A 13,998-nucleotide genomic window follows, 5' to 3' on the forward strand; every position below is an offset into this window, starting at 1 on the left:
CTGCTGATTAAAAATGTATATAATAACAGTTCCCAATAGGGGGAAGTTATGTCAGTAGTTTAAAACTGACCCTACTTTCTTATCTAACTTAAAACTAGTGTCTTTTCCCAAAAGGGAAAAGGCAGTCAATAAAGCGATTTGTTTAAGGTTCTCGGGAAGGGCTGGTACAATTAAGAAAGAAATAAATACGCGCGCTGGACCGTCCGCCCTAGTCGCAGATGTGTGTGTGTGTATTAGTGTGGTGGTTGTCAATCTACTCCCCTCTTTGAGTGGAGTCGAATGAGCCGTCACACTTAGTGTTTATGGTGTTTTGTGTGTATGTGTGTGTGTAAGTCACTAGTGTGTGTGTGTAATTAGGTGCGGTAGCTATAAAAAGACTCCCCTTTGAGTGGAGTCGTTTGATTTTTTAGTAGAAATCTTCCCGTCGACTTTTCTCGGCAACCGCTGAGTCGTTCTTGTTGCTTGAAGCGGCACCTTGCTGGTCTTGACGGGAGCTTTCTGATAGAGCTTTTGATATGCCGCAAGTCGTTGGCGTCCCACGGGAACACTGACCACGTGCCACGTGCTTTTTGTTATTTTCGCTTCTAGGCGCTGAAGTTTTATTCATAAAATTATATGCGACCCCTCAAACGGTGCAGAATAAAATGATGCACCTTATGGTGATTTTTAATTGTAGGGTTGTCGCTTTACTTTTTGTGGAACTTTTCCTTTTTTTTTATTGAGAAAAAGCTTGCCAACGCTCGGCACACTGACACATTGGTAAAAACAAACACAAAAGACAAAGTTTTAGTGTGACAAGCACTTAAAGGCAAACATGACATACATATATATAGAGATCATAACCTATTACAACACAAACATAACAAACATTAACTTAAATTTCTAAATTTAGAATGTTTGCTACAATTTCGATGAAGTCAATAATGGGGGTAGTTTTTAAAAACAAAAAGGCACTAGGAAATCACAAAAACATACAAAACAAACAGATAGATATCTGGAACCAAAGAGTTAGCGAATTGACCGCTGTTTTCAAGGAGCGGAATGAGATTCTTAAAAATATATCAAACAAGCTTGGTAATTGATGGAACATAAACACATGTTGACATCAATTTTCCACATCGATGATCGCTATTTATTAATAAGAAAGAGTTATTAATATTCTAAGACTATAAAGTACCCAAGTATAAAAATTTGTAGTCGTAATTATTATTAGTTGTAAGAAAAGACTGCTCTGAAAACAAAGAAAATGACTGATGTTCATTATCTACTGGTATAGATAGTATATCATATAGAATTAGAATTTGTTTGTTATTCTATGCACGAAGATATTACTTCCTTTGATAGGAAGCTTTAAGAAGTACTTAAAAAAAGCTCGTTACAGGATTATATGACATGGTACTAAAATATACCTGTAATTAACTATAATTTCTTTAATTTGCCCAGTGCAGTTTTGATTTTGATTATTTTCTTTATAAATTTTATTATATAACAAATTTATAGATGATTCAAATAAGAAAAAAGACTGCTTATTCAAATAGAAATAATGAGTGATGTTAAATATCTACTGGTATATATAGTTAAGTATATTTGATTGCAATTAATACGTGCAAAGAAATATTTATAGTGTTCTAACTCGTGACAAGCTTTATATATAATATTTAAAAAAAGAGATCTATGAGTATGACAAGTTCTAAAAGAAATATATATTTCAATTATTTCATTGATTGTTTATTTAAATTATCGTTAAGATTTATATTACTTATTCATAATATAAGAGAAATAGCTATCTATCATTGTTTATACTAAATCTACAGTTTAAATGTTATGTTGATTAAAAAAAATTTGAAATAAATTTGTAAAACCATACAAAACCGTTTTTTATCCATTATTGTTTTTTATTGATAAATTTAACGTTATCAGCATAATTGTGTAATTTAAAATGAGTTCATTATATTAAAACGTTTTTTAATTGCATCCAAGTTCGCATCTTGATTTTCTTCAACTTCTGCTTCTAGTTCAGTAAAATCACCAATGTTGGCATCTCCTCGACTTAATAGAAAATTATGGAGAGTGCAAGCTACGGAAATAACAACTATTCCCATATCTACAGATTTAACATCTAGATATCGTAATCGGCGAAATTTCCCTTTTAATAAACCAAAAGCTCGCTCAATAATTGAACGTATTGATGCGTGCTTAACATTGTATCTAATTTGCTGAGGACTAAGATGCCCGTTATCTTTAAACGGTGTTAAAACATTGAGCATTAGCGGATAAGCGGAATCACCAAGTATATGTTGATTAGGAGGCAACAAAGGATCTTCACTAGTTAGTCGATTATACAGAGTAGAAGTTCTAAAAACTGATGCGTCGTGTGCTCTTCCTGGTCTTCCAATTAAAACGTCGATGAATTTACCATTATGATCACATGTACCTGTACAAACAAAAAAATACATTTGTCAACTCAGTTGATATTCTATACATCTTTTCAATAAATAATCCATTACCAATAATTGATCTCAGTTAAGGACATACAGTTAACAAAATTGTACTTTACACTGCTATGAAAACCAGGAAGTGTTTTTTTTTTTATATATAAAAATTCGTATTGAAATCATCAATATGTTTACCTTGCAAAATTATTGAATGAGTTCCTTTCCGATTGTAATAATCATTAGCATTTCCTGGAGGTTGTATTATTTCTATATGACAGCCATCAATAGCTCCAATTATTCCCGGAAACGCTTCTCGGCGAGAACGAAAACCCTATGTCAAAATATTAACCATTATTAAATATTCATTATATAAGTTATTTAATAAATTTTGTAATGCTATTATGAATACAAACCGCCTCAATTACTTCGCACTCCTGAGCATCTGGCCAACGAACAAACTGTGGCAAAAGATTTGCTAAAATATGGACAATTTCTTTGAAAGCTGAATATGTTATTGTTTTACATAAACCAAATCTATCAGCAACTGATCTGAAACTTTCTGGAGTTGCTAAAATCCAGATTGTTAATAAAATTTTTTTTTGTAAAGGCATATTGTGGTTAACGTCAAGTACATGGGGTCTTATTATATTTTCTAGTTCCTGTAAACAAATTGCATACTTATAAATTCATTCATATTTAGATGAATATGATATTATATTATATTTACAGCTATCGATTCTCTGGACATTCGAAAATGAGAATAAAACTGATTATCAGTGTATAAAGGTATAACATCCTCGAAATAATTTGGCACTCCTACTAGACCGTTATTCCGTGGATTAATCCTTAACCCATCAGCTCCATCGTCTTCAAAAGCAAACATAACTTCGTTTAAATCATTCATTATGTTATTCATACCTATTAACAGAAAAAAAATTTTTTTCAGGGTATAAAATTAGTGTTAATCAAGTATTATATTAGAGTTAAGGATTTCCTGGCTATGATCAATTTTTACTTACCTTGTATGGGATATTGATTCAGTAAATTATCGATATTATCCACTGGGTCATTTAATATTTCTTCCAATAAAATATTTCTCATAAAATTATCCATTTGAAACTATTCACAGGTATTAAATTATATTCCTAAATTTAGTACTGTCAATTATATTCAGTCTATGAGGTTATGTACGGGATATGACATAAACCGGTGTTTTGTGTTATGTTAATAAGCCAGTAAGTCTGTCCTGGCCGAAAAGCGCTACAGTCAGCTTGTAAGACTTTAATTTTTTTATGCTTACTGGCTTACTAAGTTTAGTAAGTACTTACTTCGGCCAAACACGCCCAATGCTTTGGGTATGGTTGTGACAATTGCTGTGGGTACGGTTGTGACATATTGTTTTTTTTATATTTTTTAATTTTAGATGCCCAGGACACGCTTGCGGAATACTGAAAGAGCGCGGTCTGACATAAGTAAATATAAGCATGCTTATGAAGAAGTGAAGCGCGGGACGTCTATACGCAGAGCTGCGGAAATGCATAACATTAACCGCATGTCGTTGTTGCGATACATCCGCAAACGTGATGAAATGGGTGCGAATCACGATGAAGATAGCATCAGTATGGGGTACGTTGCTCATAATAAAGTATTTTCAAAGGAGCAAGAAGAAGAGCTATCAAAATATATCATACGATGTGCGGATATATATTTTGGCCTTGCTACAAAAGAGGTACGGAAGCTGGCATTTGAACTGACAACTAAATACAACATAAAACGACCTGCTACTTGGGTTGAAAATAATATGGCTGGTGAAGAATGGTTCCGTTCGTTTATGAATAGAAACCCGTCACTGTCTGTACGTGTAGCTCAGGCTACAAGCCTTTCAAGAGCTACAAGTTTCAACAAAACTAATGTGGAAGCTTTTTATGATAATTTGCAAACTGTTTTAGACAGACACACATATGAGCCACAGGATATATACAATGTTGATGAGACAGGTGTCACTACCGTCCAAAGACCAGATAAAGTAGTGGCAAGACGTGGCATACGGCAAGTCGGAGCTGTTACATCAGCTGAACGTGGTACATTAGTAACAGTTGCTTGTGCAGTAAATGCCTTGGGAAATGCCATACCTCCTTTTTTTACTTTTCTGAGAGATCGTTATCATGATCACTTTGTTAGAGACGGGCCAGTGGGATCGATTGGAACGGCAAATCCTTCAGGCTGGATGCAGGATGAGTCATTTTTGTTATTTTTAGAGCATTTCATAAAATTCTCTAATGCTTCTCTAACACATAAAGTGTTACTAGTGTTGGACAATCATTCTTCTCACATTCATATTAATACATTGGATTTTTGCAAAGAAAATGGAATCACTCTGCTGTCATTTCCTCCTCATTGCTCGCACAAACTGCAACCATTAGACCGATCTGTCTTTGGGCCATTGAAAAAGGCTATAAATACTGCTTGTGACGGCTGGATGAGAAGTCACCCTGGCAAGACAATGTCTATTTACCACATACCAGGTATCATCAAGACTGCTATGCCTCATGGTCTAAGATCCCGCTGCAGGATTGGTGCGCTCATCGACTATTTGTATAGAATCTTCATATTAATTACCGTGATGTAGACGTTATTTTATTTAAAAAATAAATGAACGAAATTTTTTACCAAAAATCAATTAAAAATAATTTAATTAAAAATAATTGCGGCCAAATTTTGATAGGCACCCTAGTAAATATATAATATTCTCTTAATTATAAATAAACATAAAAAATTGGTTTTAAACAAATAGTCGATGAGCGCACCAATCCTACAGCGGGATCTCGTACTATCAGGCTTTCACACAAGCGAACATTCAGGCAGGTTTCAGCAAAACTGGTATTTATCCTTTTAAACGTAATTTATTCCAGGATATTGACTTTTCGCCATCTTTTGTAACGGACAGACCAAACCCTGACACCATTCCTACAACACCATCTAGTAATACTAACGCACAAACCCCTGATTCTTTAGATAACAATCCTGAACTCAACAATAAAGTTCTGCCACCTTCTGATTCTTTACTAGGGCAATCTTCGACTCCAATCATAAATGAAATTCAGCCAGCATCTACTTCAACCACGTCACCTTTGCTTATGCCTGAAATTGACTGTGTACAAGAGACTGATTTAAGAACAGCCACTCCGCCTGTTTTTTCACCTGAAGTTGTTCGCCCTTTTTCGAAAGCTGTTTGCCTCTTGTTTTTCTTTGAGCACAAAGAAAAACAAGAGGCACTAGGACAAAAAAGTCAACAATTTACACAGACACTCCCGAGAAAGAGGCAGTTAAAAAAAAACACGAAAAAAAGAAAAACGTTTGAAGGCTAAGCAAGTAAAGAGAAACTTAGGTGAAGTAAAGCAAAATAAGATAGGGAAAGGAAAAGGCAAAGAAAAAGTCAGTGCCAACAGAAGAAAGACTTCAGAATCGTCATCCGATGAAGAAGAATATTTCTGTCTGGTTTGTGTTAGCGCATATTCTGAAAGTAGGGTTGGCGAAAAATGGATCAAGTGCCAAGGCACATGTGGACTCTGGGCCCACGTAGAGTGCGCTGGTGATAATCACTATTACATTTGTCACAACTGTGATGATAAGTCTGACTAGATGTCAGTTTGTTCATATATTCATAAATGTTTATTTTTTTAATAGGAAATCTATTAGTTACATTTTAGTAAAAAAAAAGTTGTATTATGTTACATATTTCTAACAATAAAAGTAATTATAAACCATTTCTGCGTATGTTTATATTTGTCACTACTGACCCCAACCACTGTCTCAACCGTCCTTGGGCTGTGGTCGGTTGTGACACTTTCTCTTTTTTTTTAAAGTAGGTGCTATAATTAATACAGCGTATTAAGGTATAACATTTTGGTATTTTTACGTAGACAAAAGTACAAATTAAGATTTAAATTACTTTTCTTGCAGCTAAATAGTAAATTAACTAAATTATTGGGACTCAAATCAAAATTGTCACAACCGTACCCAGTCTACCCTACCGTGTGGGTAGTGCAAACGTGTATTGGTGTGTCTCGTGATTTTTTTTCTTAAATTAAATAGTATTTCGGTTTAAACATTATAACTTACAGTTTCAGTGATGAACTAGTGTCCCACCACACATCAATCGCTATTTTTTTCTCAATAATATCCTTTATTTAACTATAATAAACTTAAAGTTGGAAATCACTTCTTCAAGTACCTTCAATTTAACTTGTATTAATTTTTCACTTTCACCTTATTATGGAGGATCTTAAATAGTCATTAAGGGATGTATCCGAAATGGTGTCTACCAGAATGGAAGAGTTTCAGCAGCGCCTTATTGCAACTCAGAATATGTCCCCCTCACTAGAACAAACTCCACTTGCTAGGGAATTCGAAGCATTAAAAAATTCTGTTTTATTCTGCCTAGAGAATCTCCAAGCTCAGATGGCGATTCTATTTAGAGTGCAGGATGAACAGGAGATGCGCAGTAGGCGAAAGTGTCTGTTGCTGCATGGAGTAAATGAAGCAAAGGATGAAATCCAGGGCTCCATTGCAAATATGATATCCATACTCTTAAAGTGTCCTAATGTGACGGAGCAGTGCCTCTCCCGTTGCCATCGAGTGGGATTAAGATCCAATGACATGCCTAGGCCTATATTAATAAAGTTTCGTGAGCATGCTGACAAGTTAAGGATCTGGGCTGCCAAAACTAATCTTAAAGGCACTGAAATAACCTTGTCTGAGATCCTGACAAAATTAAGGTACTCGCTATTTAAGGAGGCAAGAAAGCGGTTTGGCGTCTCGAATTGTTGGACTCGCGATGGACGTGTACAAGTGATAGTTGCTGATGGGAAACTTCGCCGCATCTCTTCGCTGAAGTAACTCGATTCAGTTCCGGACAGCATACCGTCATCGACCGCAGCTGATGATGCAAAGCTGACAAGAGACAAGACCCGTAATAAGAAGGCTCCAAAAAAGGGTCAATAACTTCCGTTTGTACAGTGTTGGTGTTTCGTGTGTTGAAATGATGTGTTGAAACGCGACACACGTCCTGCGTGGGCCACTTCACGCTTGTTTTCAGTGGGAGAGTGGTATTACCCCGATCGTGTCGGCTCATTCGGCTGCTTATGCAGCATGCCACTCCCACTACTTGGACTAACTGACTGCGCTGGTGGAAATAGTTATTGTTCAAATATCCCACCAGAGGGCGATGGGGTCGTCACTGCCCTACGCCTTAAAAATATCCCTTAGTCACCTTTTACGACACCCACGGATAGAGATGGGGAGGTGCTATTCTATAAGCCGGCACAACACGGCAACTTATAGCATTTTATAACCTTGACATTTCACGTATGATTAGTGGATATTAATGTTCTTAGTAGACTGATTCTTCTGATGAATCCGCTGTCATCAAATAATTTCCGTAGTTTCTGCCACAAATCCTTGACTTTAGTTTCAATTTTTATATGAACATACAACTTGGGATCAATCGTCATAATGAGTTTTGCTTCGCTTTTCTGTCTTCTGCATCACTTAAATCCTCAGGAATCGCGTCGATGTCTATACCTTACAAGATGAGAAAATTTCTTGCCGCGACCGCCCAGTCATCAATGTTCTCGCGTCCCTTCAACTTCGGCACATTTATTAAATAACCGCCTGACGACGACATTATAACTTATTTTCTGACACACTATATGAATTTACTGTAAGATTATTTAATTAGTTTTTCACTGTCAAATGATGGAGGGGCTTTTGGTTGCTCCTCCCTGAGCCTGTGCTACGTCCTCCGCTGGCGGCATCGGCCCGTGGTCCGAGAGCCCCCGAGTGTTTTGTGGACGGGGGCCCAGAATTTCACAGGGCCCCAGGGCTCAAGCACCCGTGAGGGTTCGTTGGGGGGTCGGGGCACGGTGGCTCCGAATGTGGTGGGGACCCAGGGCCCCGAAGATTTTGAGGGGAGCAGAGTCCCGGAGGCCCCAGGTCTTTCGGGGCCCCGGGGCTCTGGGGGTCCTAGTGACGGATGCTGGGCGACCGTCAGCAAAAAGAAGAAGGGAAAGGGTAAGAAGAGTGGTTCACCCGCTGTGCCGGTCCTTCCCCCTGTGAGTGGGGGAAGTGGCCGTGTGGGCCGGACAGAGGACAATGGAGTGGGTCACGGCGCAGGGCCCTCGGCTGGGCGAGTGGCTGTCGAAAAGAGGTCTGTCAGGGTGCAGCCTTTGCTTACTCCGCCGAAAACTGCCGCAGTGGTCATCACATTGCGGAGAGAGGCGGGGGGTCATCTATGCGGATGTGCTGATCAAGGCCAGGAATGGTATAAGCCTGCCTGAGCTTGGTATTGCCACTATCAGCATCCGGCTAACGTCGGGAGCTCGGATGCTGGAGGTGCCGGGGGTTGACAGGGAGGAGAAGGCTGATGCCCTGGCAGATAGGCTTCGTGTGGTGCTGTCAGGGGAGGTCTTGGTGGGGAGGCCCGTCAAATGTGCGGACCTCCTTATTCGGGACCTTGACGACAGCGTCACTGAGAGGAATGTCACAGAGGCGGTGGCTGCCATGGGTGGGTGCCTGGCCGCAGCGATCAAGCCGGGTACGATTTTGAGGCGTGGGATACGGGGCTTGGGGGAGATGTTCCTCCTGTGTCCGGTCGCCGCCGCCGAGAAAGTGAGCAAAGGGAAGCTCCTCATTGGGTAGAGCTCCTGTAGGGTTGAAATCCGAGAGGACCGCCCTTTGAGGTGCTACAAGTGCCAGAAGTTGGGTCACGTGCGAGCCACCTGTGACTCAACGATGGACTTCGCGGAGGCGTGCTTTCGGTGTGGGGTTGATGGCCACAAGGCCTATGAATGCAGCTCGAAAGAGCTGCATTGCGCATTTTCGCTTGCATCTGCTCAACGGCTGGAAAGCCAGCAGGCCATAAGATGGCGGGAAGGGCCTGCAACCCTCCGAAAGTGACGAAGGGCCCAGGTGCCCCAAGGACTGGGACAACTGTGGGGAACACTCCCATGGAGGTTGGTGTGGTACAACCATCATAGCTATACCAGCCTCCTAGGGGGGACCATGAGACGCCGTGCCGCGCCTCAGGGGTTGTGACTGCACACCCTGGCCGAATGTGCCACTTGGTTGAGGCAACACTGTCTCGACCTGGTGTCGGTCGTTTGGACGGACCTCTCGCTGCCGAGTAATGTTGCAGCAATATTAGGTAGCCAGGAGACATGGCGATCGGTGGCTTTCTTTTGCGAGCGCATTTTGCCGCAAGGGAGGGCTGCCGAGCGTCAGCGGGAGGTGCGTTGAAACGATCGGAGGGGTTGTGCTTGGCGAACCCCTCCGAAAGGGTGGGTAGGCGCAGGGTGGGCCCAATATACGCATAGTTGCGTGGGTCCAACTGCGTCCCACTGCCTCGTCGCCAGGCCCTTATGCGGACATACCCGCCTGAGCTTTCTGGGTTGAATGCCTAGTGCGACCCCCGGGGAGCTCAATGCGGTGCCGGACGGCATCCATTCAGAATTGGTGTGTAGTCTGGTACCGCAGGCGGTATGGAGGGTTCAGGAGGTGGGTCGGCCACGAATCAGTGCCGCTCCGCTTCTAAAAATCACAAAAATCGTACTTTTTACGCGAAACAAACAAATATATCATCAGATGCGTCTCGCAACAAAAAAAAAATTGAAAATCAGTGCTAAAAAAAGTGAAAAAACACCAAAAACGGAAGAAACTTAGTGAAAAAGTGCTGCATCTTTTAAGACTACTTTTAAATTTTTATCGCCAAGAAGTCGCAAGATATTGGGAAAATAAACAAACACCACGTGGCACGTGGTCCCAGTTTGGAGTACAACCTGGACATACCAATATCACCACCTGAAGCGCCGAAAAAAAGTTGAATAAGAAGGAGGGCTTAGATTTGTGTTTCATCAGCGGGAAAAAATATTACAGGTGTAAAACCGTCTATAAACAAGGTTAAACACCTTTAAACAAGAATAAAAAGAAAACAAGATAGAGGGCCCCACTTTTTCTCTACATCATTGGAAGCGCCGCGCGGAGATCTATTTAAAGGTACCAATCTCAGATTTCCTTAAAAACTGAAGCTCCTGGAAACTATTTTCTCTTGACCACGTGGCACGTGGTCGGAGAATCCGCCAGTATTTTGCGCCGCGGATAGGCTCACGGGATAAATATCTAGTCTTTTTGACCAATATTGGCGGCTCCAGGAGCCTGGGAAGAAAAAGGGAAAAAGTGCGGGATAACTCGGGAACGGTTAACAACCCCACGTGTGCCCCACCCCAATACTCAAAAGTTTTTTCCCTTCCTCATCCATCCAAAATTCAAATTATAGGGGCTACCGACCAAATCCCATCCTGAAAATTTGTCTATCGGAAGGTCTTTCCCTCCCACCGTGATAAAATTCCCCCCTCCCCCCTCGAGTTGAGTAATAAACGACTTGGCTCGAAGAGGTGAATCCACCTGACCAAAAACAGCCCCCTTACCCCACCGCAAATAAATAAAGTACCTACCTGACGGGTTTAACACTAGGATAAATCTTCTTAATTATAATAATAGCACATTCTCTTAGCTACCTTTTAGCTATTGGTAGGAGAATTTCTAATACTACTAGTATTTTTACAGCTGAAGGAAGCTGTTGCTATTTTAAATGCTATGAAATATATTAAAAATTGTTATTCGGAACATAAATATTGGATCATAGTAAGTGATAGTATGCGTGTTTTAAAAAACTTGGCTAATAATAATTATATAATTTATCAGATAAAAGAACTGAGGGGTACAAAAGCAAAGCCGCCACTGTCTATATTTGTTCAAAACTAAAGTACAAATGCCATCTTGTAGATTTTTTGTAAACTATTGTTACAGTTGCTTTATAGTATTAACAGACGATCGAACTTGGTACGGGCCCGACAGCGGATTCCGTACGCTCCATACCATATCCGTTCGTCTGGAGAGTTGTCTGCCGAACATTATTATTATTATTTCGTGTTCGCTCGGTCCGATGGTTTGCACATCGAATTTGGTCCGCTCCGTACCAAATCCGCGAGTCTGTACGCTCGGACCGGACAAACGCACGGCAGTCACGTTTGAAACATTCTGGAGGTAGCACGTGCGTCAGCGCATGTTCGCACTATGGCGGAGATTTTAACAGAACGCGAAGTCCTTGTCGATGTTTTGGCACTGTGTAAAGATTTTCCGTGCTTGTGGGATACAATCACACGAATTGTATTGCAACAGAGATGCTCGTAATCAAGCTCTACAGATTCTTCGGGATTGTCATTCAAGGTTTGATAGAAGTATCACTGTAAATGATGTGAAAAAGAAAATAGAGAATATGAGAGCCGCGTACAGACGAGAGAGGAAAAAGGTAAGTTAAAATCAGTCTTTCATTTTAGTATTTTTCATTTATTATTTATATTTATGACAGTGAACAAAAATTAAGATTTGTGTTTTTTTAAATTGCAGGTAGAGAAGAGTAAATCTAGTGGTGCCGGGACAGAAGACATTTACACACCATCCTTGTGGTATTATCAATATTTTAGGTTTTTACACGAAAAACAGAATCCAGCGGTACAAGGAGTAGACAATACCACCACCTGTTAAACAATGTTTAAAATGTATGTATGTCTTGTATGTTTTAAGCTTCGTGCGCGATTCTAGCTCGAATTTGCTGTTTTTATATTTTTGTACTTAAAAGTAAATAACTTTTTTTCACTTAACCCCATCGTGTAGTGTATTTAGTGAATAGGTATTAAGGTATCTTTGATAGAAGTTAAAGTTGAGAATACACTTGTGTATCAGTTCTTTATTTTTGTAGGTACTCTGCAAAAATGCCCCCGAGTCAGCCTCGCTGTAATCATGATGCCGAAAACAAACAATTTAAGTGTTGCAAATTAACGATGTTGGATATACATAAATTCCATGAAGAATTTTATAGGTCAAAGAATAAAAAGGACCAGGATGCATTTTTATTAAAACACTGCCGTGTGTCAAAGGTCAAGAGACGCCGGCCAAGAGTTGGACAACTGCTTTGGGCGGTATCTGCATAAGGTGCCTAGAAGGGAGATGCATCCGTTGTGCCACCATTGCGGCGCTCCAAATGACACGGCGGAGCATACTGTGGCTGAGTGTGTCACCTGGACAAGGGAGCGTCATGACCTGGTATCGGTCATAGGGTCGGACCTCTCTTTACCGGGTAATATTTTAGCTATGCTAGGAAGTGAGGAGGCCTGGAGTGCAATAGTCACCTTCTGTGAGCATGTAATGCTGCAGAAGGAGGCAGCTGAGCGATTGAGGGAGAGGTCTGGGGATGACCGTAGACTGATCGGTAGTTCAAGGCTGGGGGCTCGACCTCGAGTGGCCTGGAACCGCTGGCCTTGAAAGTGAATAATGTTGTTATATTACGATTATATTTTTCAATTTCATTATTTTTTCCTTGCTTTAAGGTACACCTTAAAAATACATTTTGTATCCATTGTAAGTGTAAACATTATGCGGGTATATCATAAACTCTTTTGCTTGATTTATAATTTGATACATTTACGTCTATAGTTATTTTGGGCTGGCGATCTGAGTGAGTTGTTGCCCCACATATTTTTATGGTGCCACTGGCGGTATTGTTTTGTACCGGGTTGTGCAGCTCCCTCAAAAATGGTTGAGCTGCATGAGCTATTCGGGGCATGCTTGCCGTCTGCTGGCACAGGCTTGCTCAGATCGATCTGGTTCTTTCTTCCAAAGACCAGTCCAGTAAATACTCTGCATTTGTTTACACCAATTTATTAATTTATTATTGTATTATCTGGACTATAAAAGAGACTAAGACCCCCGAGTTTGTTTCGACATTTCTTCTCAGGGCAGTCAGTTAGGAAATGTCGACTTCATCTAGTTTAGGAAGACATTGTAAAAGTGATTTATATAGTCCTACTTGCAAGAATAAACTATTTCATTTCATTTCATTACTAAAAAAACATTGTGGCGAGAATTGGAAGTCTAGGGATGATTTAGATTTTTACAAACAGGTGATCTTACGAGCAGAAAATGAGAGCAATGAAACTGAAGAGGGTGAAGAAGTCTGTGAAGTTGCAGTGCCGGAATCTGACTTACGAATTTAACTACAATAACTTAGTAAAACGTGATTTATCGGACTTACGCATAAATATAAACATAATTTGTTACATTGCACTTTTTGTTAATTATAGTGACTTTTTACTCTTATCACCTTTGTTTTTTTTCTTCACTGTACATTATACCGGTTAATAACATGCTTAGAAGCAAATTTGCTAATGTCCTTTCCCTTAGACGCAGATTCACCACTGTCCTATATAAGTTTGATGCAGATTCACCACTGTCCGATGTGAGATGCAAAGTCACCACTGTCATATTGGTTTATAGAGTTTTTATCGAATTTATATTAGTTGAGCATAGAGTACTTATTGATTTTAGTTTAAAATACCCTCCTTAATATTAAAAACAAACATTTTAATACATAACCTAATACAATGTTGCTTAGCCAACATTTCTCTGAATGACCTAGATACAATGTCTGGACAGTGGCGTGTTTGAT

General features: G+C 39.9%; 2 protein-coding genes and 1 long non-coding RNA gene across 4 annotated transcripts; 2 read left to right on the plus strand and 1 right to left on the minus strand.

The window, feature by feature from the left end:
* Positions 1-1,135: 1,135 nt before the first annotated feature.
* On the minus strand, positions 1,136-3,571 carry LOC125058735 (putative nuclease HARBI1). 2 transcript variants are annotated; one of them, XM_047662873.1, is made up of 6 exons: positions 3,455-3,571; positions 3,163-3,353; positions 2,849-3,094; positions 2,631-2,766; positions 2,341-2,434; positions 1,136-2,304 (listed from the first exon to the last, which is right to left on the minus strand). In XM_047662873.1, exons 1-6 carry the CDS (start codon positions 3,546-3,548, stop codon positions 1,935-1,937), a joined length of 1,131 nt encoding a protein of 376 aa, XP_047518829.1. In that variant the 5' UTR covers positions 3,549-3,571; the 3' UTR covers positions 1,136-1,934. The 2 variants fall into 2 exon arrangements, with proteins under 2 accessions (XP_047518829.1, XP_047518828.1); XM_047662872.1 differs by having other exon boundaries at positions 1,136-2,434.
* Positions 3,572-3,824: 253 nt separating this feature from the next.
* On the plus strand, positions 3,825-5,070 carry LOC125058733 (jerky protein homolog-like). Its single transcript, XM_047662871.1, has one exon. It carries the CDS (start codon positions 3,859-3,861, stop codon positions 5,062-5,064), a length of 1,206 nt encoding a protein of 401 aa, XP_047518827.1. The 5' UTR covers positions 3,825-3,858; the 3' UTR covers positions 5,065-5,070.
* A 90-nt stretch (positions 5,071-5,160) lies between these two features.
* LOC125058437 lies at positions 5,161-13,649 on the plus strand. Its single transcript, XR_007118403.1, has 3 exons — positions 5,161-11,802; positions 11,901-12,052; positions 12,253-13,649. It is a non-coding gene; the product is annotated as an uncharacterized LOC125058437 (long non-coding RNA).
* Positions 13,650-13,998: the final 349 nt, after the last annotated feature.

Source organism: Pieris napi, chromosome 18, assembly GCF_905475465.1.
Source record: "Pieris napi chromosome 18, ilPieNapi1.2, whole genome shotgun sequence".
NCBI classification, from domain to species: Eukaryota; Metazoa; Arthropoda; class Insecta; order Lepidoptera; family Pieridae; genus Pieris; species Pieris napi.